Here is a 22,885-nt window from a genome sequence, read left to right as displayed (position 1 = left end):
AGATCCTTTAGCAGAAGCAGGTGCACACCCAGCCAGCAGCTGGGCCGCCGCGGCCGGCGGAGGTGAGGAGGTGAGGCCTGGCCCCGCCACGAGCTGCACCCAGTGGGGGAGATCCTCCTGAGGCTGGGCTTCGGGGGATGAACCTGTGTCCCCCTCCCAGGGCTCCAGGGCGACCAGCTGGCCCTGTGGATTTTTCCTGGGGCTGGAGTCCTGAGTAGCTGAGACTTTATTAAAAACAAGTCCCTGATGGCTATTCATAAAGCCAGCGTGAAGCTTGACGACAAAACAACCCCCTGAGCTTATTTCATGGAGCCCAGCATTTCTCGAGGGCCCACGTCAGAGACCCGGTGTGGGGCCGGCGGGGAGTGGGTGTGCCAGAGCCCCGCCTTGGGCCCACCTGGGGGGCAGCTGGAGGGCGTCTGTGCACCCAGCCATGCGGAAGACAGAGGTCTCTGCCCCGGCGGCTGGATGCTTCCAGAAGGTTCACAGAGCGCTACGCCCCTCCACAGTGTCCCTGGCCAATAGGCATGCAGTCCTGCCGGGTCTGAAAACTCTGAATCGGGCCCACGGGAAGTCACTGAGGTGATCGTGGCCACCATGGGCCACCCCTGCTCCAGGTGGGGGCCTTGCCCAACTTGGCCCCTTTCCTACAGCCACCAAACCTTCCCCATGGGGGGCCCTCGGCAGGACGATGCTCTGCCTCAGCTCATGGGAGCAATTGGAAAGATTCTGTGAACTCACACAGGTTTTTACAGCTGACGAGGGTGCTTGTGTTTTAGCCATAGCGCATCCTACAGCACAGGAAGAGGCTGCCATAGCGGGGGCGGGGGGGGGGGGCGTCCAGCTGGCCCCACCGGGAGCTCTGACAGGGAACAGACCCTGGGACGCCCATGCGTACGAAGAGGGCACCATCTGGGCTCTCTTGAACACCAGGAGTTGCCAACACTGATGGAGTGGGTCCTGCCCCAGACCCACGTTTTACCCAGCAGCTCACAAAGCCCGCCGCGATGTGGGCACCCCTGCCGCCCCCAGGCACGTGGAGAAATGGAGGCTCAGAGAGTGACTTGCCCAAGACCACTGGTGTGTGGCTGAGCAGAGCTGGAGCCCAGTTCTGGGTCCTCATGTGTGGCTAAAAGGTGGTAGGGGAGGGGGGTCCGAGAGCCCAGTCAGGGGTGGGGGCTTCCCACAGCCGAGCTGGGTCACCCCAACAGGTCCCACCCTTGCAAAGTCACAGCCCCACGCAGAGAAGCAAGGGCAGTGGTGTCTCGAGAACTCAGGCTGCTGGTCTGCTTGGACATCCTGGGACTTGGCCCTGATGTTTAGGGCAGTTTCCCAGGGAACCTCACTGTTGGTGTAAGAAAGCAGGACCCCCCCAGGCAACCCCTTCCCCATTTACCCTCACCCCGCGAAAGCCTCTGTTGTGGGAAGCTGAGCCTGAACGGGTCCTACTCCTCCCTGGCACAGCCTGAGCCATCCCTGACCTTCCCACAGCCCAGAGCCTGCCAGTCCGCTGCTCTGGGGGCCCCGACTTGTCCCCTCTCCCACTTCTCATTCCCTAGAGGGAGCCCAGGAAGTGCACTTAAAAACAACCCTTTGGGGGCACCTGGGTGGCTCAGTCGGTTGAGCGTCAGACTCTTGGCTTCGGCTCAGGTCATGATCTCAGGGTCGAGGGATCGAGCCCCGTGCTGGGTGTGCTGTCTGCTTAAGATTCTCTCTCTCCTCCCTCCCTCTGCCCCTCCCCCCTGCGCACTTGTGTGTGTGTGTGTGTGTGTGTGTGCGCGCGCGCGCGCGCGCTCTCTAAATAAATAACTCTTAAAAAACAAACAACCCAACAAGACACCTGGCAGGGCCCAGGACGGCTCGGGGCTGAGGAACCCGTGGGCTACTCGCCCCCAACCTTGCCCCCAGCCCCAGCCCAGGCCCCAACACTCGGGACTTTCTATGGCCTCTGCTCAGAGCTCCAGGCGCCAGTCCTGAACGGGACCTGGGTCAGTTCACCAGCAGAACCTTTTCTTGGAGTGTCTAACAGCCAAGTGGAGCTTTTCTCCAGGGGGGTCCGGGGTGGCCCTCAGGGTTTGACCCCACACCTGCCCTCCCCACTCTCCACAGCTGTCCCTGAGAAATTTCACAGATCACAGCTGGGGAACCAGAACCTCCCATTTGACACCCAAGGGAACTGAGGCACAGACAAGGCATGAGAGTGACCACTGAGGCTGCACCCCATCATTAACCCCCAGCACCCAGCGTCAGCACCGACCAGCACTAGCGAGGGAGATACAACGACCCTGCCCCTCCCGTGTCTCACGCACACACACCAGCCCCCCAGGGGACGGAAGCCGGCTCTGCACCTGCTCTGGTCCGCACATGGGCGCACCCTCTCCCTGCACCTGCCCATAGAGAGGCCCAAAGCCAATCCACACTGCCTTTTCTTGACCCCGTTCTCTCTAGACAAGACCAAGGGGAACCAAGGCTTCTTGCTGCAGATGGGGCTGGAAGAGGGTGTAGCCGTGGGCTCTGACCCTCTGAGCCTCAGTCTTCCCCTCCCCCTGCAGGGGGGATGTCTTCTAGCCCCCTTCTCGGGTCTACGGGGGAGAGGAAGTGCCCATGAGGCCATCTCTATTCCTGTGTGAATGGGGGGGGTGACTCTCCATACCCCTAGCACTGCACAGGCAAAGGTGAGATAGCTGGGTGAGGGCCCCCGAGACCGGGGGAATGCCTCTGTGCTTCGTCCCCAGCCTCACCTGAGCGGCTCGCCCCAGACAACAGGGCGGCTGCAGCCTCACCCAGCACCTGCTCCCCTCACTGCCCTGCTCGCTCTCGGTGGAGGGAAAATCTAGGCCAAGCGAGGAGTAGAGGCTGGGGGCCTGGCTGGGCTGGTCTCCCCACAAGTGCTCCTCAGATACAGTGCGGGGTCCCCAGGCACGGGCAGCGGGATGGGAGGACAGGAGAGACAGGGGCAGGGGGCCCCTGGGGCTGCAGGCTGCTGGATCGGCCAGAGCGCCGGTACCCAGATAGATGCTTCCCCCCCGTGATGGGCGCCTGCCTCCCACCTTGGCCCGAGCGGGGAGAATACTCTGCAGTGCACTCGGCCCAACCGGGCACCTCATCTTGGCTCAGCCGTGCAGATCCTCGCACCTGGAGCAGACCCCAGGGTCGCTCTATGATCACAGGGCAGGCCGAGTGAGTAACCGTGGGGTGAGCACCCTGAGATGTGTGTCCTTCTTTCCCAAATGGGTGTCAGGCGCCCAGGCTGGCGCTGGGGTTGCGGCGGTGGGAAACACCAGGCTTCCCTTCTAAGGAGCGCATCGGCTGTGCTGCAGGGGACGTGGGCTTGAGGGGGGCTCGGCCAGGCCAGGGGCTCCGAACCCCGTCCACGTTCCCTCCTGCTGCCCCGCTCAGCCCCTCGCGAGGCTCCCGAGCTGGCGGCCCACGGCGGCCCACGGCGGCCCCTCACACAACTTCGCACTGACGGGAGGGAGGGAGGGAGAGGCCACGGCTTCACAACGGGCGTCTCGCTGCCTGAGCCCACGGGGCGGCTGTGCTGGGGCGGCACGGGTGGGTGAGGGGCGGACACCGGCCCCCGCTCCGACAGTGAGGCAGACCGCTAGGACTAAGGGTGGGTGTGCCATCCACGCCTCTTCCAAGGGACTTGAGGGTCTGAGCCCGCGATTTATAGCTAATGATGCTGCCCGCTCTCCTCCAAATGAGGCGGGCCTCTGAGCAAAGGGCAGCCCCCTCTGCTCCGCTCATCAGACCACATCCTGTTTGTGCTGGGTCTTTTATCAACGCAGTCAGCACTGCCCCGTCCTTCACCACCACCACCGGAGTCCCCAATGGAATCCCAGGGTCAGGAATGTGCAGCAATCAGAGGGCAGAATGGCAGTCCACCCAGGGGGCCGATATAAAGCAGGAGAACCCGGGATCCACACCTCCCAGACAAGACCCCAGAGGCGCCCTGCCCAGCAGCCTTCCCGGGGAGCAAGCCCGCGCGACTCGGTGAGTACAGCGGCTCCGTCCCTAGCGGGAGCCCCGCTGCCTCAGGCCCTCTCCCAGGTCAGGAGCTGCACGGGCCCCGGAGGTGGAGACCAGCAGCTCCTCTTGCAGCCCAGATTGGCCGCAGCTGGCCTTGAGGGCTCAGCCCTCGTCTCCACCGTGTGCTTCCCCTGCCACGTCCTGAATGCTGGGGCCTAATTTTTGGTGGCGAGTGTCTCGAGCTTCCACCATGTTCCTGAAGGGGTCCAGGACCCCCCAAAAGGGGACAGGAGCCACTTCCTTCTGTGCATCAGTGCACCCTTTCTCGAGACCCAGAGGCCTAGCCCCCAGGTGGAAAGCCCCCCCCCACTCTGCCCGGGTGCTGATGGAGAGCCTTCTGCAACGCAGGCCAGACTTGGCTCCAGCCCCGGGCGATCAGATGATGGAAGTTAGGAGGGCTGGATTTGGGTAGGGAGGAGGGCCGCTTTTATGATTTTTTTTAAAGCCTTCTGGCTGAGTTCACTTTGAAATGTCTTCAAGGGAGCCATCTTTGGGAAGAGCTCTGGGAGCCCATGCTTCTTCTCCAGAACCAGCTCTTTCTTCTAGGCTCAGTTCTACTCAGAGGTACAGCCGGCTCCGACTCACGAAGGTCATTACCAAAAGGCTTCCTTTGAGCGGGAGCATTGTTGCCGAAGCAGGGGCATTTTGGGAAGCTCTATTTCGGTTTCCAATCCACCCGGACCGCCATCCGTGGGGTAGAGTAGCGATTCCGAGTCACTTAGACCTGGGCCTGTATCCCAGCTCTGTCACTTGTAACGCTGTGAGATCCTGGGCCAGTCCCCTGTTTGCGCACGCCCCCCACCCCCCGTAGAAGGGGGTTAGGACCGCCCTGCGGGAGGGCTGTGAGGAGCATCCCGGACAGGGCCAGGGAGCACTGCCCACAGGCCTGGCACGCCAAGAAGCTGTCTGGACGCTAGAATCCTGAATCTCAGGGCCTCCATTGCCAGCTCTGTGGCCCAGGTGCCACCTCTTAGCCTTCCTGACAGTCTTCTTGCCGGAAGACCTGGGACGAACAGGGCCTAAAATGAAGGGTATTGGTGACGAGGACATGCAGCCGTGCACACAGACGGTGTTCTGTGGGGACCCTTGACAGCCCGGCCGTGTCCACATGCTCCTCCCCAGGTGGGGGTCTGAGTTAGGCCAGGAACATCCAGTCCGTTTCTTGCTTCCGGGAGCAACTCGTTTCCATGTTAAAGAGACATGAGCAGAGTGTCCCAGTGACACAGCTTCGCCAGACCCATTTATTATCAAGTTGAAAACTAAGAGAGATTGATGCTATGAATTTTCTACCCCATGGCTCTGAGACGATATGGCCCAAAAGTCAATAATTATAATAAAAAAAGAACGAGCCCAAATTTGCACAGCACTTGGGGGCTGCCGGGGCACGGCTGTAAGCCGTCCCGGCAGTGGGGGGATGTGAATGCTAAGCTGCCAAGGCCGTCAGATGCAGGGGACTGCAGGAGAGGAGAATCAGCCTGATTGGTGCGATCAGCTCCTGGGCCTAAGAAAATAAAGGCCTGATCCCCCAGCATAGTGACACTTCCTCAAGCTGCTTGCAAGTTGGGCTCAGCGGAGCCACCAGCCTTTGATGGCTGCCCAGGCCCTGGGAAGCACTGTTGACAAGTTGTTGTGCAAACCCACGCGTGCAGCTGGTAACTTCTTCCTCTCTTTCCTCTGGGCCAGATGACAGGCCCTCACGCCCTGTCGTGTCTCCTCCTCCTGCCACTGGGTGCCTGCTTTCCTCTGTTGGACAGAGAAGAGCCCATGGCCACCGTGCGAGGTGTCAGAGGCGGAATGAGCTGGGCCGACCTGCCCGGGGGACACCGCGTCCCCCTCCCCCGGGGCTCCTCGCGGTGGCCGAGAGCCCCACAACCTCACGGCCTGCTTGTCATGGCCAAGGAGCTGCAGACGTCGGGCCGACAGCGCGCTGGCTTCAGGTTCCGGTTCGGGAGGCAGGATGATGGCAGCGAGGCTACTGGCTTCCTCCCCGTGGATGGTGAGAAGGCCAGCGGCCCGTTAGGGACCCTGGCCGAGGAGCTCAGCAGTTATAGCAGGAAAAAAGGTGGCTTCAGCTTCCGCTTCGGCCGGCGGTGAGGGGGCCGGGGTGTCCGTGGGCCCTCCCTGCTACCACTCCTGCTCCTGTCTTCTCCTTGAGCCTGAAAGACCAGGATACGAAGAAGGCACGGGCATTATTATAATGAATTCTTAGCAGTAGGATCACTTAGGCGGGTGCTTGCTTTTGATTTCCAACTTTGCCGAGACAAAGACCTGGATGGTATCAAAAAGGAGGTGGCCCAAAGCAAGCTGCATCCCGGGGAAGAAGAAAGCGCTGCCCTTTCCTCTGTTGGACAGAGCTGTCCCAGCCTCCCTCCCCGTCGTCCGGCTCTGAGCAGTCCCCTGGCCCAGCGGCCCGCAGCCGTGGCCGCTGCTGGGCCATGAATATGGACAGGCAGGGCTGGCTGTGTCGGCTTCAGGCTGAAGGTAGGTGGGCTGATGATGGCCGTGGGGTAATCAAAGTTTTGACAGTCTCCACAGGGACGCCTGTAGCTGGCATCCGAAGTGCAACTCTGAGGGAGCACGTCCCACCGGCTAGAGAGGATGGTTCTGAAAGTTTAAAAAAAAAAAAAATCTTGTTCTCCAGCCCATTAACACAAGATCCCTCTGGCAAGAAAACCCCGCTGTGGTGTCAAGATGTCATTTGGAACCGGCTGCCCATTCCCGTCTGATAACTGTCCTCGGTGGTACAGTGTTTGCCAAGCCAGGAGTCTAGTGGGAGACGAACAGGAAGGAATGCATTTTTGCTCGAGCAAGGTTGCCTTTCAAATGTCCAGAATATGAATGTGTTGTGTGTATCCTTTGAAATAAAAGTTGTAACTGCAAAACCGTAATGGAAAGCTCACCTGCCTCTTGCCTGCAGGTCCTCTGTGCCCTAGGAGTTCGGTTTTCCTGAGCTGCCAGCGCCTTAACTCGGGGGAGATGGAAATCACGTTGCCTGTATCCACACCTGTCCCAGCAGCCCCTTAATTGGCAGTTGGTAAAATACCCGTGGTCGAAGGCAGAGGGAAACACAAGACGGGGTGTATTTTCCTCCTGTGCTTGGCTGCTCCTTCCCTGGTTTTCTCAAAGCAAAGAGCATTCTGAAAACAACTTCTCCACCCCAGGGGAGGCCAGCGCTCAGCCCGGAGTGGCTGCAGGCCTGGGGCGAGGCAGAGCATCTCTTTCAAATGCTGCTCTGCCGTGTCCTGCTTCCCATCCCGTGTCAGATACGGCAGTCTGATGCTGCTTACTCCCAGGCTGGCTTCGACCGCTGGGATGAGAACCTAGATTGACGTTACTATGGCAACATCTCCCCTCCTCCTTTCGAGCTGCTGCTTGGCCCTGTTCACAATTGAATAATTTTCCATTGAGCTGTCACAATTAATTGGTGGATTTTTATTAGCCTTTTAGAACCACACTGGGTTGGGCCCAGCTTGGCACCTCGGAGCATTTCACAGTGTTTTCCATTCTATTAGTGACTTACCTTCCCCAGTAGCAGCTCTCAATCCCCGGCAGCCAGAAAGCCACTTTATTAAGGGGTGACAGATCTGAGCCACAAAAGAGCCAAGCTGACTGGGAGTGCGGAAATTGGGTGGTAGGATGGGCCAGGAAGACAGGAATCAGAACATCACCTTATGTTAAAGTGAGCTGCCTTCTCCTGGAGCTCCTCACTGCTTCTCCCCTACGCCTGGGCACACGGCCCCACCGGGAGTGGGGCCAGACAGCGACATCGAGTCTGGGAGGCACGTCATACTCTCTTTGGTCTCCACCACTGTCTGGGGAAGGGATGAGCCAGGATGCCTCCTGCTAATGGGCAGTCTGACGGGGATGGAACACATCCTGGGGTCCTCGTCTATTGATAAAAGAGGCAAACACTCAACCCTCAAGCCACAGAGGGCAAACCTCAAGAAAATGAGTCCCAGCGTGTCCATAAAGGACAGCTCTAGCTCTGAGAATAGACACCATAGGGTGGCCGGGTGAAGGAGGTGTGATCCCAGCCCAGGCTCTCACCCCAATGGGTGCTCGTTTCTACTTTGTGGGGGGCAGGGGGTGGGGGCAGCACGCTGGATCACTCCTCCCTTCGCTCATTCACAGAGAAGCCAGAGAATGGGCTTGTAGAAAGACCAGGTGAGACAGGACACAGCAAAGGCCAAGGGCAGAGGGACGCCCTGCAGCAAGGTCCCCTGGTGAGCCCCCCTTGCCAATTTCTATTCTTAGAATAAAAGAATAGATGCCTCCGTGGTCACTAATTACAAGAACCTGGAGGTCACCAAGGCTGAGATACTCCTGCATGTGTTTACACACACTTTGGGAACATACTGGCTGGTTTTTAATTTCGTAGGAGGAGAAGAACCTCAGAGAAATCAGAGATAAAGAAGAGGGGAGGGGAGAGCCTTCAGAGGAGTGGATATCCTGTCATTAGGCTTTCATCATTCAACAGCAATCAACAACAAAGTTATTCTTTCCAGTTGCTTGTACATTTGAGCTCAATAACCCTGAAAATCCAAACGATCAAACTGTTAAGGGCATTGCTCTGTTAAATCCACTCCCGCTGTATCTGGCTACATCTCTTTAACGCTCGCCCCACCCCAGTGAGGCTTGCTCGAGGTTTGGGGCCCTGTCACGCCACCCCCACACCCTCCTTGGTGGGGAAGATCACTCTCCAGATTAGTGAAGGTGAGGCTCTTCGGAAAACACTGACCTTGCAAGCACAGATGAAGCTCCCCTGAGCAGTCGGGGTTTGCTCCACCTGGCGTGGCAATGCGGTCTCCAGCCCAGGCGCCTGAGAGCTGTCTGCATCCTCTCACTGGGTTTTTCCAAGACATGAAAAAAGCCTTCATCTTGGGGTGCAGATCTAAAAGCATTTAGCTATTAAACTGACTGGGGAATATTTTTGCTTATATTTTCCCATGTTTGAAACATTCACAAAAACGTAAGAAAGAAAGAGGCTCATGGGGCAGCAAGCCATCAGGCACCGGCTGTGGTAAACCAGCCGCCACCTTGCCCTCACTTTGTCCCCGGGCCGGAGACACTGCATGACAGAGTCCGCTGAAGACCCCAACTCAGAAAAGATGCCGTCACCCTCCGAGCAGGGAGCCGGGGCTCCGCCCGAGAAGCTGGGCAGCCGTCGGGTGAGGGCAGGCATGGACAGACGCCGTGATCGGTCCGTCTTGTCCCACCCGATGCCTTCTGTGCTGAGAACACTGAAAAATCGATTCCCCAGGACACGCAATTTGGGAAAGCCTCCTGTCCCACACCCTGACACCAGAGAAGCTGGGCCAGCTGTAACTCTTGACTTCTACTCCATGACGGGGAGGAGCCGGACTCTGGAGCACAGAGCCCTGCTGGTCATGCTGGGGCCGTCTGCACTGCCATCAAGTTAGTCCGGCATAGGAGGTGAACAGGGGCACGTGCTGTGTGACCCTGGGCAAGCTGCTTCACATCTCTGAGCCTCAGCTTCCTCGCATGTTAAATGAGGGCAGGGACACCTCCCTCATTAAAGAAACAGTGAGAGGGTTTCACGTGGTCACACAGAGCACATCTGCAGCATATAGCTGACACGTGTGAGCTGAGCTGTAATTTTAAGAAAATGCTCGCTGAGGGGCGCCTGGGTGGCTCAGCTGGTTAAGCGTCTGCCTTTGGCTCAGGTCATGATCTCAGGGTCCTGGGATTGAGTCCCGTGTCCGGCTCCCTGCTCAGTGGGGAGTTTGCTTCTCCCTCTCCCTCGGCCCCTCCCTCCCCCTGCTCATGCTCTCGCTCTGTCTCAAATGAATAAATCTTAAAAAAAAAAAAAATCTCTCATTGAAATCTGACACACGTGGAGAACGTGCTCCAATTCTGAGTGTACAGTTCAATAAACTGTTCCCAAGTGCCACACCCATCAGCCAGTGTGACCCAGACTAGGAAACAGACCATTACCACCCCCCCCCAGGTCCCCCGCACCCCAACCAGGCGTGAACCTCCGTCGTGACTTCTAACACCAAACCACAGACCAGCTGTGCTGCTTTCAGTAGATGGAAGCTTCTGGCGTCACTACTGGCTGGCTGGCTGCTGCTCCTCCACGTTACGTTTGACTCGTGTATACCGCGCGGCGCCCAGTTCGTCCGTCTCCACTGCAAGCACACCGCCACGCGCTGCTCCTCTCGGCTGTTTTCGGTCCGAGGCTGGCTGTCAGTGCTTGCTCTTTCCCATTTTGTCATTTCGGCTTGTACTTCGCTCCGATGACGACAGCAGCTGCTGGCCCTGCTGGCAGGCCTGACCCCGCTCCCTGGTTCAGGACCTCGAGGGCAGGCCTCGCAAGGATCGGAACACCGGCTGTGCGCAGCCCTGTGCATTCTCCTGGGGCTAGATCCCAGCGCGCTAAGTTCTCAAGGGGTTCTGTGGCCTAACAAAGTTAAGAACTGCTGTTCCAGAACGGCCAGACCCAAGGCAGTTTCTGAAGCTCAGGTGGCACACACAAGATTCTTATTTGAGAGAAGACCCGTATTTCCCACGGGCACAGGTGCCATGGTGACTGGCATGTGACGCCACGCTCGAGCCGTGACTGTAACCTCACTGCTGGGTGTCAAGAAAATGGGGTAACGTGCTCTGCCAGGGGCCGCCGTGAAGACTGCGGGGCTGGCGCACGTCTGGCACGGAGGGAGCGGCCATCGGTGGTGGCTGTCTCTGTAGTCACTCTGTGTCTTCTTTCCGACTTCAGAGCTGTCCCTTGAGGAGACGGCCCCGACCCGGGAAATCCGGTGTCCAGCTATGGTTCAGCCACGGACAGAGTGTGGCCCGGGCCTCCGTTCCTGCCTCCGTGAAACAGCGGAGGAGGTCTTGTAGCTCCTGGGCGTGAGCGCGCTCCGTGGTCCCAGCAGCCCCCGCCTCACGAGGGCCCACGTCCTCACCTCCGGCGCGGAGCTTCCGCCGAACCGTGCTCCTCACCACGCTCTGGTGAGCAGATCTGTGTCTTCTGACAAGTCTGCGGCTTAATAAGTATCATTATCAGAGAGCACTACTTACTTCTCTGATTTCCACTTTCTGAGCTGTCAGCTGGCGCTAAATGGAGGCCCAAACAGGGAAACAGCCGCACGTGCCCCCTTTGGTCCCCTTGGTGGGAGGCTGGAGAGGCCACAGCCCGTCGGGTGGCATTTCCATCACCCTGAGGCCAGCACCCCTGCCCCCGCCCCTCCCCCTGTACACAGAGAAGACACGGGGCGTGTGGACCACCGTGAGCGAGGGGCGCTTCGGGGGCTGGGGGGGAGGGGAGCTGGGGCAAGTTCGCAGAGAAAAGCACACCTGTGGGGGGACGAACGCTTCCAGGCCAGCGGAGTCCAGGACACCTCTTCCCCATTTCAGTGATGCTGTGACAGGCTGACAGCGAGCACAGCCCTGGGGCTCATCTTCCTTTCCCACCCCAGTGGGACATGGCCCCTCCTGCTGGCAAAATCAGTGTCAAGGGCACAAGCAGGGCCTGAGGCCAGGACTTGGAGACTGCTCTCGGAAGGCCGAAGAAGATGCAGGATTTGCGTTGCAATCCCGCCACGGAGCCTCCAGTCCTCCTTCAGGGAAACAGGGACCCCCACCACCACATGCCCCCCACAGCTCTGAACAACAGGGGAAAATTACAGACCAGAGCAATCTGCCCGAGTTCTAATGTTGTAAACATTTATTTAAAAAATACTACGGAGAGATGTGGATTCAAAAAACACAGAGTCATATACAGAAACAAAATGTACTGGACCAAAAAAAAAAAAAAGACACCATAGGCATTTGAGAAGGGAGAATAGTGGAAAACTATTTACATGTCATTTATAAAAGAGCAAGTCTATAAAAGAGTGTAATACCAAGGTATAAATGCAAAATATAGTGGCACATCATGTGAACAAAGAGACCAGGACCTCATGGAAACGCAGTTGAGAAGCTGGGTGGGGTCTGTTTTGCTCTGTCTGCAAGGCCTCTGGCGGTGTTCGAGCACCTCCCTCAGTCTGTGTAACACAGCAGTCTGGGGGGAGGGTGGGCAAAGAGGTGATGCGCCGTGAGGACAGCGTAAACCATCTCTACCAGAGAAATAAAATACAAGTTTAGGTGAGGAGCGTAAAAATGGGGCCCATGTGCGCTCACGGCACGAGAAGGCATGGGGGTGGAAGGTGGTTGCTCCTGGGCCTGGCACGAGGCGCAGGCACGTGCCTGCCCACTCTTCAGTAGCTGCTCTAGGTCAAGCTCAAGACGGTCCGGCCTCTGCCCCACAAGCCTGGTCCAGGGCCGCCTGGGGAGAGCAGACAAAGGCCTGCTCTTTGAGACACGTTCTGGGGCTTCATTTGTTTGTGGTCTTCTTCATCTCTGATAACCCCAACAGAAACAGGGGACTAAGTGTTGCTCGTGGTGATTCAACAGGACGTTTGCCCCTTAGGGCACAGCCAGCACTGGCTGGGGCTTTGGCTCCACAGTCCCTTTCCTCCCGTGTGCTGGTGGCCGATGGCAGGTCCTGCTGTACCAGAGGTGGCTGGGCTGAGGGCAGGGCCACGGAATGCTTCAAGAACTCCAGAAAACCGAGGACTGGCTTGTCACACAGGAAAGAGCTCTGCATGAATCTACTCTGTCTCAGAGGAGTACAAGGGAGGAGAAAGAGATCAGTCAGAAATCAAGAGCAAGTGCCTTTTCTGGGCACCTGGAAATCTCAAAGGAAGGTGACCTGGGCCCGAAGCAGACCTGCCTAGGCCTAGCCCCAGGCCACCTGGGCACCAGCTGTTCATCCAGCTAGCCATCCCTCCTGCCTCCCCTGCCCCGGTACGCCAGGCTGAGACCCTGCCACCCTTAGGACTCAAGCTTTCCATCCAGGATGAGCAGTGCCTGTCACAAGACAGCAAGGAACCGAGAGAACGGATGACAAGGACAGTCTCCCACACCACGGGCCTCTTCAGCTTCCCCACCTGTCCCAGGACCCAAAGGCCGGTTGGTCTTAGCACCCTGTTTTATCCCCCAAATCAAGAGCTGTCCGTCACACGAGCAAATGTGAGGGCACCAGCCCCCCGGCAGCAACAGAGGGCAGAGTGACCAGCTGGCAGCCCCTTCCAGGATGGAGTTCTGGAAATGTGTCTTCAGTGCAGGAAGCACAAGAAGAGGAGTGCACAGGCCCCCTCCCTGGGGTAAGTGGAGGGGACAGTTCCTCGGCCTTGGTGAAAAGGCTCCTGTTCAGGGCACTCGTTCTTGAGGGAAGTAGGGAGAAGGCAGAGCCAGAGGAGGGCCTCTGGAAAGAAAAGCGAAAAAAAAATGCTCATCCGCTTTCCCACCTGGCCCGCAGAGCTCGGTCCTGAAGCACTACGTGGGCAAGAGGCTGGTGGGCCAACGGAAGTCCACAGAGCAGGAACTCCACAGACAGAACTCGGAACAGAGGCGGCTCAGGGAGCCCGGGCTGGGGAAGGGGAAAGTGCAGGAGCACAGCCGGAGCAAAACATAGGTAGTAGGGCTGTGTTCCACCGTGACCCTCAGCTCCGTCCGGCGCAGTGCTCCCGGGCCAACGTCCCAACCCACTGGTCTCGTGTCAGCCGCCGTGGCAGGCGTGGGGAAGCCCTCACGCACGGCAGGGGGCTCCAGCTGGCCTGACGCCTGGCCTCTGCTACCTCTGTACGATGTCACTGATCTCCTTCACGGAGCTGAGGAGTTTGCTGAAGTCCTGAGTGGCCGCTGGGCCACTCCCTGCTGTCGCCGGGCAGATCTGAAGCTCCCGGAGATTATTCTCCAGTTTGTTGATGGCCTCGCGGAAGGCGAACTTGTTCCTCATCTGCTGGATGGAATCCACATAGCTCACACAGAACGTGTAGAGGTTCTTGCCGGCTTCTAGCACGGCGCTATGGCTGGCCATCTGCTCGGAGTTCTTGGAGATGGCCAGGCACAGAGCCTCCGTGCCATCCAGGACCACGCCCTTGGTGATGGTGCCACTGGTGATCCGCTCCGGAGGCTGGCGGGTTTTCCGAAGAGACACACGGGTCGATATGAGAGGGATGAAGGCAGTGGAGGCTGGCTGGTCCCCAGCCAGGGCGGAGGATGCCGATGGCAAGGTGGAGGGGGAGGGAGCTGGGCTGGTTGGGGTCCCCGCCGGCTTGCTGGACGACTGTGGCTTTGGCATGGACGGGAGCACGGGCTTTTTGACGCCCTCTCCCAGCGGACCGGGCTTGATGGTGTCACTGTTCACAGCATCCACAACCACGGCCATGGCTTTGGCTTTCCCGCCAGTGCTGGCCTCCCCAGCTGCTTCCTGGCTCAGGCTCTGAGAGGGCTTCCCGGCCTTCCCACCGGAGGCTGGTGGCGGGGGCGGCGGGACAGGTTTGAGCTTGGACAGTTTCCCCTTGTCTCTCCCTGGGGACTCAGAGGAGGGCTTGTGCCTTCTCGCTCTGGGCTCCTCGGTGGGGGCCTTGCCGGTCCCTCCGGACGCGCCTGGCCCTGCTCTGCTGGCGGGGGGCACCGGCTCAGCTGTGGCAGGTGTCCCCAAGGCACCCGACTTCCCGGCCTCGTCCTTGTGGGGGAGGCCAGAGGAAGGAGCCCCCGCGACCTGCCTGCGGAGGAGTTTCGGAGTCAGACTGGGAGGGCTGGAGCCGGGGCTGGACTCCCCCGCGTCTCGGAAGACCTCATCCGCTGCATCCTCGGTCTTTTTCACCAGCCTGGGTGGGGGAGTCACCGTGCCTCTGGTCACCTGATCGGACCTGTTCTCACTTGCCCGCTTCCGAGGCAGAGCTGGCTTCTCGCTTTTGTGCCCTCCAAACGTGGACGAGTCGAACTGCCTCCCCGTGGACTGCAGGTCCCGAGGCAGGGTGACAGACCTCCACTCTGTGTCCCTGGCCCCGTGAGGCACGCAGGAGGCAGAGCAGGACCTCAGGAAGCGCTTGCCGGAGCTGCTGCCGCTCTCCTCCTCACCGGCTGCCAGGCGGCTGCTGGTCAGTGTACTGGACTTTTTCCACAGGTGGGGAGACCGGAAGCCTGCACCCCCTGACTCCCGGAAGGCTCCATTGGGGACGCCAGCTCCGCTGCTGGGCTTTGGGGACTTGGCTGGCTCGGCTGCGTCCGAGGGTGTGAGGGCTGGCGCCCCGTTGCTGGTTTCTCGGCCCTCTTCCTCACTGGCCGCCTTGCGCTCGGGCTGGCCGTCCATCTCCCGGAAGGAGCTGCTGCGTTTCGGGGGGGTTGGGGCTGTTTTCTTCTTCTTCTTGATCAAGGCACTGAACAAATTGGTCTTTTTGTCTTTGGGGAGAAGGCGCTCATCTTCATTTAGGGCGCCGTCCTGGGGACCTCGTTCTTTCCGAGGGAGCAGTGGAGACACAGGAGGCTCGTGGTCCAGAGGATCTGAAACATAGTGGGAAGAGTTTTCACAACTCCAGACTGGAGGCTCCTTTGTGGGGGGACCCTGGGGCTGGCCCCCTGTTCTCTACAGAGGAGCAGCCAAGGGTCTGGGCGCTGGTAGGCCTGCTTGTGAGCACCGGCTCTGCCACTCCCCAGCCTTGGCCTGGGCGAGGGACGCCTCTGCGTGCATCCTCCGTTCTCGCATCTATGAAACGGAGGGGAACAAAACACACCCATAGTGTTGTTGTGTGAACATCATGCAGTGAGCGTAAAGCATTTGTCCCAGCTATCAGCACATAATTTCTCACTAACTACTGTCACCACTGTTAATATTATTAGGAAAAGCGCAGGTCTCTTTTCTGTGAAGACACCAGCACAGAAAGCCGGGCCCCCCATCCCTGCCCTGGGGCTTCCTTGACAGCGCAGAGCCCCCCAATACCACTACCTAGCATGCAAAAACCACGACAGGGCTGAGCAAAGGGTCAGGCCCCATGCCTCTCGGACCTGCCAATCCATGTTCTTAGGAGGTGGGGTTTGAAGGGAAGGGGCCGCGCACCACAGTGACAATGGGCTGTTACACTTGGCAAACAAGTAGTAGTGACCTTTACAAATTTTTAAATGGGCATTCTTTATATATGAATAGTAACTCCTAAGAAATCTTTCTGCTGTTGCCAAGCTCCCGGCTAGGGAATGACAGACTTCTCCCTGAGAGGGCAGCTGTGAGGAGAGCGGCTTTCTGTCAGCACCCAGAGCAGCACAGAGGACGTCCACAACCGGAGCAGAGCTGCAAGGGGGCACCTGTCAGAACACCAGAAGGCACGCAGGACACCTGACTCAGAGGAAGCCGAGGACCTCCAAAACTTTAATCCAGCGGAAGAAGTTGAAGAACGTAAAATCCTAATGAATTATGCACAGCTCTATTTCAGTGCTGAACAGCTAATTGACACTCTCGGCTCACCATGAGATTACATATCAAAATACCCCTCAGATGAATACTGACGGGCATAAATGAACATGATTGCTTATCACTGGGCTTTTAATAAGCCTCAAGTTCCCACAGCGGCCTCTCCGCATCCCTACTGCTCAACCACCTGAAATCATGACAGCTAACAGAAGGACAAAGGTCCAAGCTGCTGGACAGTCTATATGCCACGGACTCCAAAGTGGGTGAGCAAGACGATCCAGGGGGGTGTGGAAAGAAAGCATTATAATAATGTGGATTTTTTAACGTAAACGTTTACGTCTAAGTGCACGTTTTTGGTGTATTTTATAATACACATGTCTGTGTTAGTACGTATATATACTCAGGCTGCACATGTGACTTTCTTTTAAAACTAATATGGGTGCATAACAAAAAAAATTTGGGACTCCTGCCATGGCTAAACATCTCATTTTTCTGGCTTTGTCCTGCCCCTTCCCACTCATCTGTGGTCCATCAGAGCATCCCCCAGGAGCCTCTACAAACCCAGATTCCCGGGGTTTTGCTGGGAGAGTAGCAACTGCTCCATCAGAGCAGCCAAACTCAAAGGAGAGCAGGGCACAGGGGAGACAGGAGGTCAGTGTCTGCGGGCAGGATTCCTCCTGATGCCTTGAGACCCCCGTGCACCATCGCACCTCCCCCGCGCGTCTAGGAACAGTGGCCGACAGTCTTTTCTGAGACCACGCGTGGACACCAGCTCTGTGCCGCGGGTGTCTCTTGGCTCCGTCAGTTCCAGTGAGCTTTTCGTATCAGTGCTTTCACAACAAGCTGCTCATCGTTCGGTTCAATATTTATTATTGTTCTATCTGCCCTGCAAGAGCAACCACAAATGCTGTGAATAATACATGAAAAGTCGAGTCTGTTCTCAGTCGGTTTCATAAGCACCTGTGCCTACCTGACCAAACTAACCGCTGAAGCCAATGGTTCCTAATGATTCCCAGAAGGAGGGGCAGGATGCTGTGCAGAGAGGAGAACCTTCCTCTTTTCAAAGCTGGATCACTAACGAGGAATCTGCCTGCCCTTCTGTGCAGGTTCCCTCGCTGCTTCCCATCTGCCTGCACTGGCCCTGAGGATGTGGACTCCTCTGGGTGTCTGGTGGGGCTGGGGGGACATACCGGTCTCTCCCGGGCCCTTGGAGTGGGGCGTCTCAGGCACATCAGTGGGGTCTTTGTGCTCCGCAGCTTTCCTGGACGTTCTTGTCTTGGTGGGCAGCTCTGGGGCCTGCAGCAAAGTACTTGCAACCCCTCGCACACCTTTTTTCCCCAGTTCCTTTTCCACTTCTACGAAAACAAAACCAAAAATCAGTGGCCATCAGTAATGGTGTCAGTTTGGCATGCTGGTGTTTTTTGTTTTTTTCTCCTCAGGTAAGAGTGGGATCCACGCAAAGTTCCAGAGAAAAGATACAGATGCTGAGAAGACCGCGCTCAGTACTTTTCAGAGTTGGGCATGGCTGTAAGACAGCTCCGCGCTCAACACTTCTGCCCAGTTCTCTGGTCTCAGAGAACTTTGCTGGTCTGGGCTTTTCTGGCAGGAAGTGAACTAAAGGGCCTGGCTGTCCCTTCCATCCTAACCTCTCACCCCACTGCTGCAGGCACCCCCAGGAATGGGCACTTTACCATCTGATATGCTGGATTCCTGGAACATTGTCTCAAAGGCTTGGTGGATTTCAGCAAAGGAGGGCCGGTCAGAGGGATTCCACTGCCAACCTGGACGGACGAAACCCAGTCAGACCATGCACAAGGCCCTGCTAACAAGCTGGGGGCTAGCAATTCTCAAGGAAAGTCTGGTAATGAAAGAAGCACCCCCGGGGTGCCTGGGTGGCTCAGTCAGTTAAGCATCTGCCTTCGGCTCAGGTCATGATCTCAGGGTCTTGGGATCAAGCCCTGTGTCGGGCTCCCTGTTCAGCAGGGAGCCTGCTTCTCTCTCTCTCTCTCTGCCGCATTCCCCACTTGTGCTCTCTCAAATAAAATCTTAAAAAAAAAAAAAAAAAGCATCCCAATCCTGCTAACCATCTTTTGCTGTGACAAGCTAAAGTGACAAATGTCACTGTGTCCTATTACAGACATTAAGAATTCAAAAAGACTTTAGATATTGGCAGGAATATGGATTGTAAAACCCCAGAGAGACGTGACAGCAAGAACTACATTTATAAATCTTTTCCCCAGCCCCACTCTAGCAAGTGCAGAGAATCACTAAGTCAAATAAACGGCTTGCCTTCTATTTTACCCTTACTTCTGGGTTATCAAAGTCTGAAATCCTCATCAGTAAAGAAATGTTAATTAAAACAAGATTAACATGAGGATTTATTTTTTTAAGTAGGCTCCATGCCCAGTGTGGAGTCCAATCCAATGCGAGACTTGAACTCACGACACTGACATCAAGACCTGAGCTGAGATCAAGAGCTGGATGCTTAACCAACTGAGTCACCCAAGTGCCCCAAGATTAACGTGAGGATTAAGGACTGATGAAGCCCCATGTTGGCGAGAGTACAGAGCTACTCTCCTACACTTCTGGAGGGAGTATAAATTGGTACACCTTTCCTGGAAAACAATTTGGTAAAATCAAAATTTAAAATGCAAATAGCCCTTTGAATCAACGGTTCAACTTTTAGAAATCCCAGCATAATGCACGGAGGTATACGTAAAAGGGTGTTCATCCTTGTTTTGTTTATAATGGCAAAAGCCAAATAAATGTGCAAAACCACCAAATGTCCACCAAAATGGGACTGGATGAATGAATAAATCATTTAATGGGAAGTTAAACAGCTATACAAAAATAAGGGAGTGGGGAGAGGGAGAGACGTCTTTGAAATATGGACACAAAAGATACATACGCCCATGTGCAAAAAAAAAAGTTGAGGGAATGATTTTATATATATAAATATATATATAATAAAACCAACTAGATAAACATCACCCGGAGTATTTACCTACAACAGCAGAATATTTGGAGGTAGGGCCCAGGAATTTGTATTTATTATTAAGAAATCCAAGTCTGATACCCATCAATCCCATTTTTGCAAAAAACCCCTCACATATAAACACTATGTATAAACAACGTGCAGAGAAACAAGTCTGAGTCAGTATGCACCTATCTGCTACACTGGCTGATTCTGAAGAATGTGAATAAGGAAGGGGAGGACTACTTCACTCTGGGAATACACTCCTGGACAGTAATTTCTCACAGCGCCCACAAAGAATTTTTAGAACTGGCTGGGGGAGGCTCACATGCGCGCATCAGTTCGTAAACCTTCTCCGGGCAGCCTTCCGGGCGCTCCATGCGGTAGTCCTTCTCTAGCAGCTCATACACCTGGGACAGGTCAATTCCTGGGTAAGGCGACATGCCATAGGTGGCAATTTCCCAAAGCAATACTCCAAAAGCTACAAAAAAAGGGAAGAGAAAGCTGGTTCAAGATGTATGAAATTTAACTATCGTTCATTTAAAATTGGTTGCCTATGCAATGGACATTAGAAGTTACACCCTCAGAAGCAAGCCAGGCACATTTTACCAGGCTTAATGACCAAGAGCCCAGGACAGGATGAGACGGTAACACCCTGCCCCTTCCAAAACGTGCTAGAGGGGAGAAGAAACTGGGTCGATCGGCCCCCTCCAGTGTCTCTGAGGTCATGTGACCACCTTGCTGGGATTTATGGTAGAGGGCACCTAGGGCTGGAAGTCGGGAGGCCACTGCTACTCCTAGCTCTGAGACCAACTAGCTCAGTGTCTAAGACAAGCCACCTCTTTCTGGTGTACAGTATCATCTCCAAGGCCCCTTCCGACGCCAAACATTTCATAAAAATCATATAAAATCGGGGTGCCTGGGTGGCTCAGTCGGTTAAACATACGACTCTTGATTTCAGCTCAGGTCATGATCTCAGGGTCATGAGCTCGAGCCCCGTATGGGGCTCCATGCTCCATGTGGAGTATGCTTGAGATTCTCTCCCTCTGCCCCTTCCCCCACTCATGTGCATGCTCTCGCTCTCAAAATAAATAAAATCTTTAAATAAATATTTGAAAGTTTCGAAAGCCCAGATTATAGCCTTGAAATTCCAGATCTCATTAAAGGGACCAGGACTTCTTGGAGAAATGGGTGATTCAGGTCTAGGGCAGGGAATGAACGTGGAATATCTTTATCGCTCCAGACAGCACAGATGCTATTAAAGACTACAAGGGTCTTGTCAAAACCAGGAGCAATCTGAAGTTCCCATTGGCCAAACAAGAGACAATTGGAGTACCAATAAGGAAAAGAACTACAGTGGATAAAAATATATTCAAACATGTCATATATATATATAATATATATATATATATATATATTATATATATATATATATATATCTCATAATAGTGTCACAAAAGAAACCCCAAAAATCTACTTGGTCATCACTGGAGGGTATTAAAAAACTGACTCGTTTGTGTGAACGCTGGTAGACAACAGCGAGGAAGCTAACAACGCTGCTGTCCTTCCCAAATGAACTGTATACTGACCCCCCCCCCCTTAACCAAACAGTAGATGAAGGTTTCCTCTTACAGAAGTACTAAGCTAACGAGTGAATGAGGAGTGACAGAATGAGAGAAGCACCACTGGGTAACCCCTCATAAATGAGTGGATCTAGGCACTGGGTATCAGGAGCTGCTAAAATCACACGATATGTTGATGAAATAGCACACCACGGCGCATGACGTCGTCCTGCTGAAAGAAGTCAAACCCGAGGATGACCCAGCGGTCCAGACCCACCTGCCCACTTACTAGGAGGGACAGAGGAACACACTAAACCACAGCGCGGGGATGCAGTGTGGGAGACATGGAAGGACACGTGAGAGGGTTTCTTCAACAGACAGACAGCAAGGGCAGTGAAAAGATGGAGCGGAGCTAAGGGACCAGACTGAGGGCGCATCGACCGCCCACCTGGTGTGAACAGTGCCCGGATCTCAATTCCAACAGACCGTAAAAGTAGGATTTTTACGACTCAGTTGGAAATGTGAACACTGTATCATGATATTCAGAAATTACTGTCAATTTGAGGAGGAAGGGCAATGTGGTTACAAGAGTAAAAAAGCCATCTTTAAGAGACTCATACTGAAATATTTGTGGACAAAATCATATGCTATCGGGATCTGCTTCAAAACAGTCAGGGTCGGGGGAGGGGGCGGGACAGAGGGTGCAGGAGCACCACGAGCTGATGGCCGGGCAAGGGTGATGCGTGCGTGGGGCTCATGATGCAACTCCGCCTTCTTCAGTGTATGCTTACTACCTGCCACGATAAGAAGTTCTTTAACAAAAGGTAAAAATACTGGCCCATGAAGCTTCCAAGGGCAATATCCAATGTAAAGCCCAAACCAAACTACACAGCATTCCCTGCTCAGAAGACCCTGGGTGCCTGCAGGGCTGGCTAACTGTCCCCGCAAACCCAAGCAGCACGCTTCGGATGAAGATGGTAAGTTGCGGCGGGGGGGGAGGTAATCTGAATTATTCTGGAAGAAAATGCTGGCTTTTACTTCATTTTGGAGAGAAAACAGGAGTAAAGACTGTAAAGTGGGAAAGAAAAAAAAATAAGAAAGGATTAAGCGATAAAGAAAAATAAAGGAAGGACTGAGAAAGAGGCAGTGAAAAGGCAAGGAGAGCGAGGAAAACAGAAGGAGCCCACCCTGGCAGCGAGGGCCGACCGGGAGCAGCAGCAGTCCTTACCCCAGACGTCGGACTTGATGGAGAACTTGTTGTAGGCCAGGCTTTCTGGCGCCGTCCACTTGATCGGGAACTTGGCCCCGGCATGGGCTGTGTAGGTATCCCCTGTCATTAACCTGCTCAGGCCGAAATCAGCCACCTTCACCAAGTGGTTCTCCCCTACCAGGCAGTTTCGGGCAGCAAGATCTCTGGGAAAAGCAAGCGTTCACCCATGAGTTGTGGCCAGCTTTCCCGGCCTCACAAATCCACCACCAGCGAGTGAAGGCGCACTCCCGACAACTGGGTCCAGTGGCCCGGGGGACGTGTGTGAAACCCCAGCGGGAGCAGCGCTCATCCCTCAGCATCTGCCTGAGCGCCCACCGAGGTGAGAGGCAGCAGAGGGGCAAGTTCATGACCCCGGGCCTCCGTTACCCTCATCCCTATGATGAAGCCGAGAGCGGCAGCGCCTACTTCTTAGGGCTGTGGTGAGCGGTCGTGAGCTAATACGTAAAGTGTTTCCGCTGACGCCTGCACACCTCCGGTCCCCTAAGGGTCTGCCCGGTTAGGACAGCTCTACGCCAGGCGGGGGGAACAAAGGCACCAGCCAGTCCTCAACTTCCATCAGAGGGAGTCTCCATTTGGCCTACCCAGACTTGATAAAGGACAAAACAAAATAAAGCCCACAGCATTTTCCCCCCAAATTGTGTTTCGCACTCTCCTATTTCCTTCTGATGCTTATCCGAATGTATCCTACAAATTCTCTCCGGTATAATCAGCTTCTTCTCGCCTCCTGATTGTCCCAGGGAGGTGGGAGTCTCATCTCTGGTTCGTGGATGTTAACCATGAAATCCCAAGGC

General features: G+C 55.6%; 2 protein-coding genes across 4 annotated transcripts in view; one reads left to right on the top strand and one right to left on the bottom strand.

The window, feature by feature from the left end:
- Positions 1-5,715: 5,715 nt before the first annotated feature.
- QRFP (pyroglutamylated RFamide peptide) lies at positions 5,716-6,873 on the top strand. Its single transcript, XM_036117070.2, has one exon. The coding sequence runs from the start codon at positions 5,716-5,718 to the stop codon at positions 6,124-6,126; it is 411 nt and encodes a 136-aa protein (XP_035972963.2). The 3' UTR covers positions 6,127-6,873.
- Positions 6,874-11,696: 4,823 nt separating this feature from the next.
- Positions 11,697-22,885, bottom strand: part of ABL1 (ABL proto-oncogene 1, non-receptor tyrosine kinase) — a 134,615-nt gene continuing 123,426 nt past the window's right edge. For 2 of the 3 annotated variants that reach the window (XM_036117061.2, XM_036117063.2), the window contains exons 7-11: positions 22,053-22,237; positions 19,591-19,743; positions 17,980-18,069; positions 17,479-17,643; positions 11,697-15,387 (exon numbers count right to left, since the gene is read on the bottom strand). In XM_036117061.2, the coding sequence (XP_035972954.1) occupies positions 13,670-15,387; positions 17,479-17,643; positions 17,980-18,069; positions 19,591-19,743; positions 22,053-22,237 (2,311 nt within the window). In that variant the 3' untranslated portion in view covers positions 11,697-13,669. Of the gene's footprint in view, positions 15,590-17,478; positions 17,644-17,979; positions 18,070-19,590; positions 19,744-22,052; positions 22,238-22,885 lie in introns of all 3 variants that reach the window. The other variant, XM_036117066.2, reaches the window with a different exon arrangement.

The sequence above is a fragment of the Halichoerus grypus genome, chromosome 14 (genome assembly GCF_964656455.1).
Source record: "Halichoerus grypus chromosome 14, mHalGry1.hap1.1, whole genome shotgun sequence".
In the NCBI taxonomy this organism is placed as follows: Eukaryota; Metazoa; Chordata; class Mammalia; order Carnivora; family Phocidae; genus Halichoerus; species Halichoerus grypus.
This window is presented reverse-complemented; position numbering and strand designations above follow the sequence as displayed.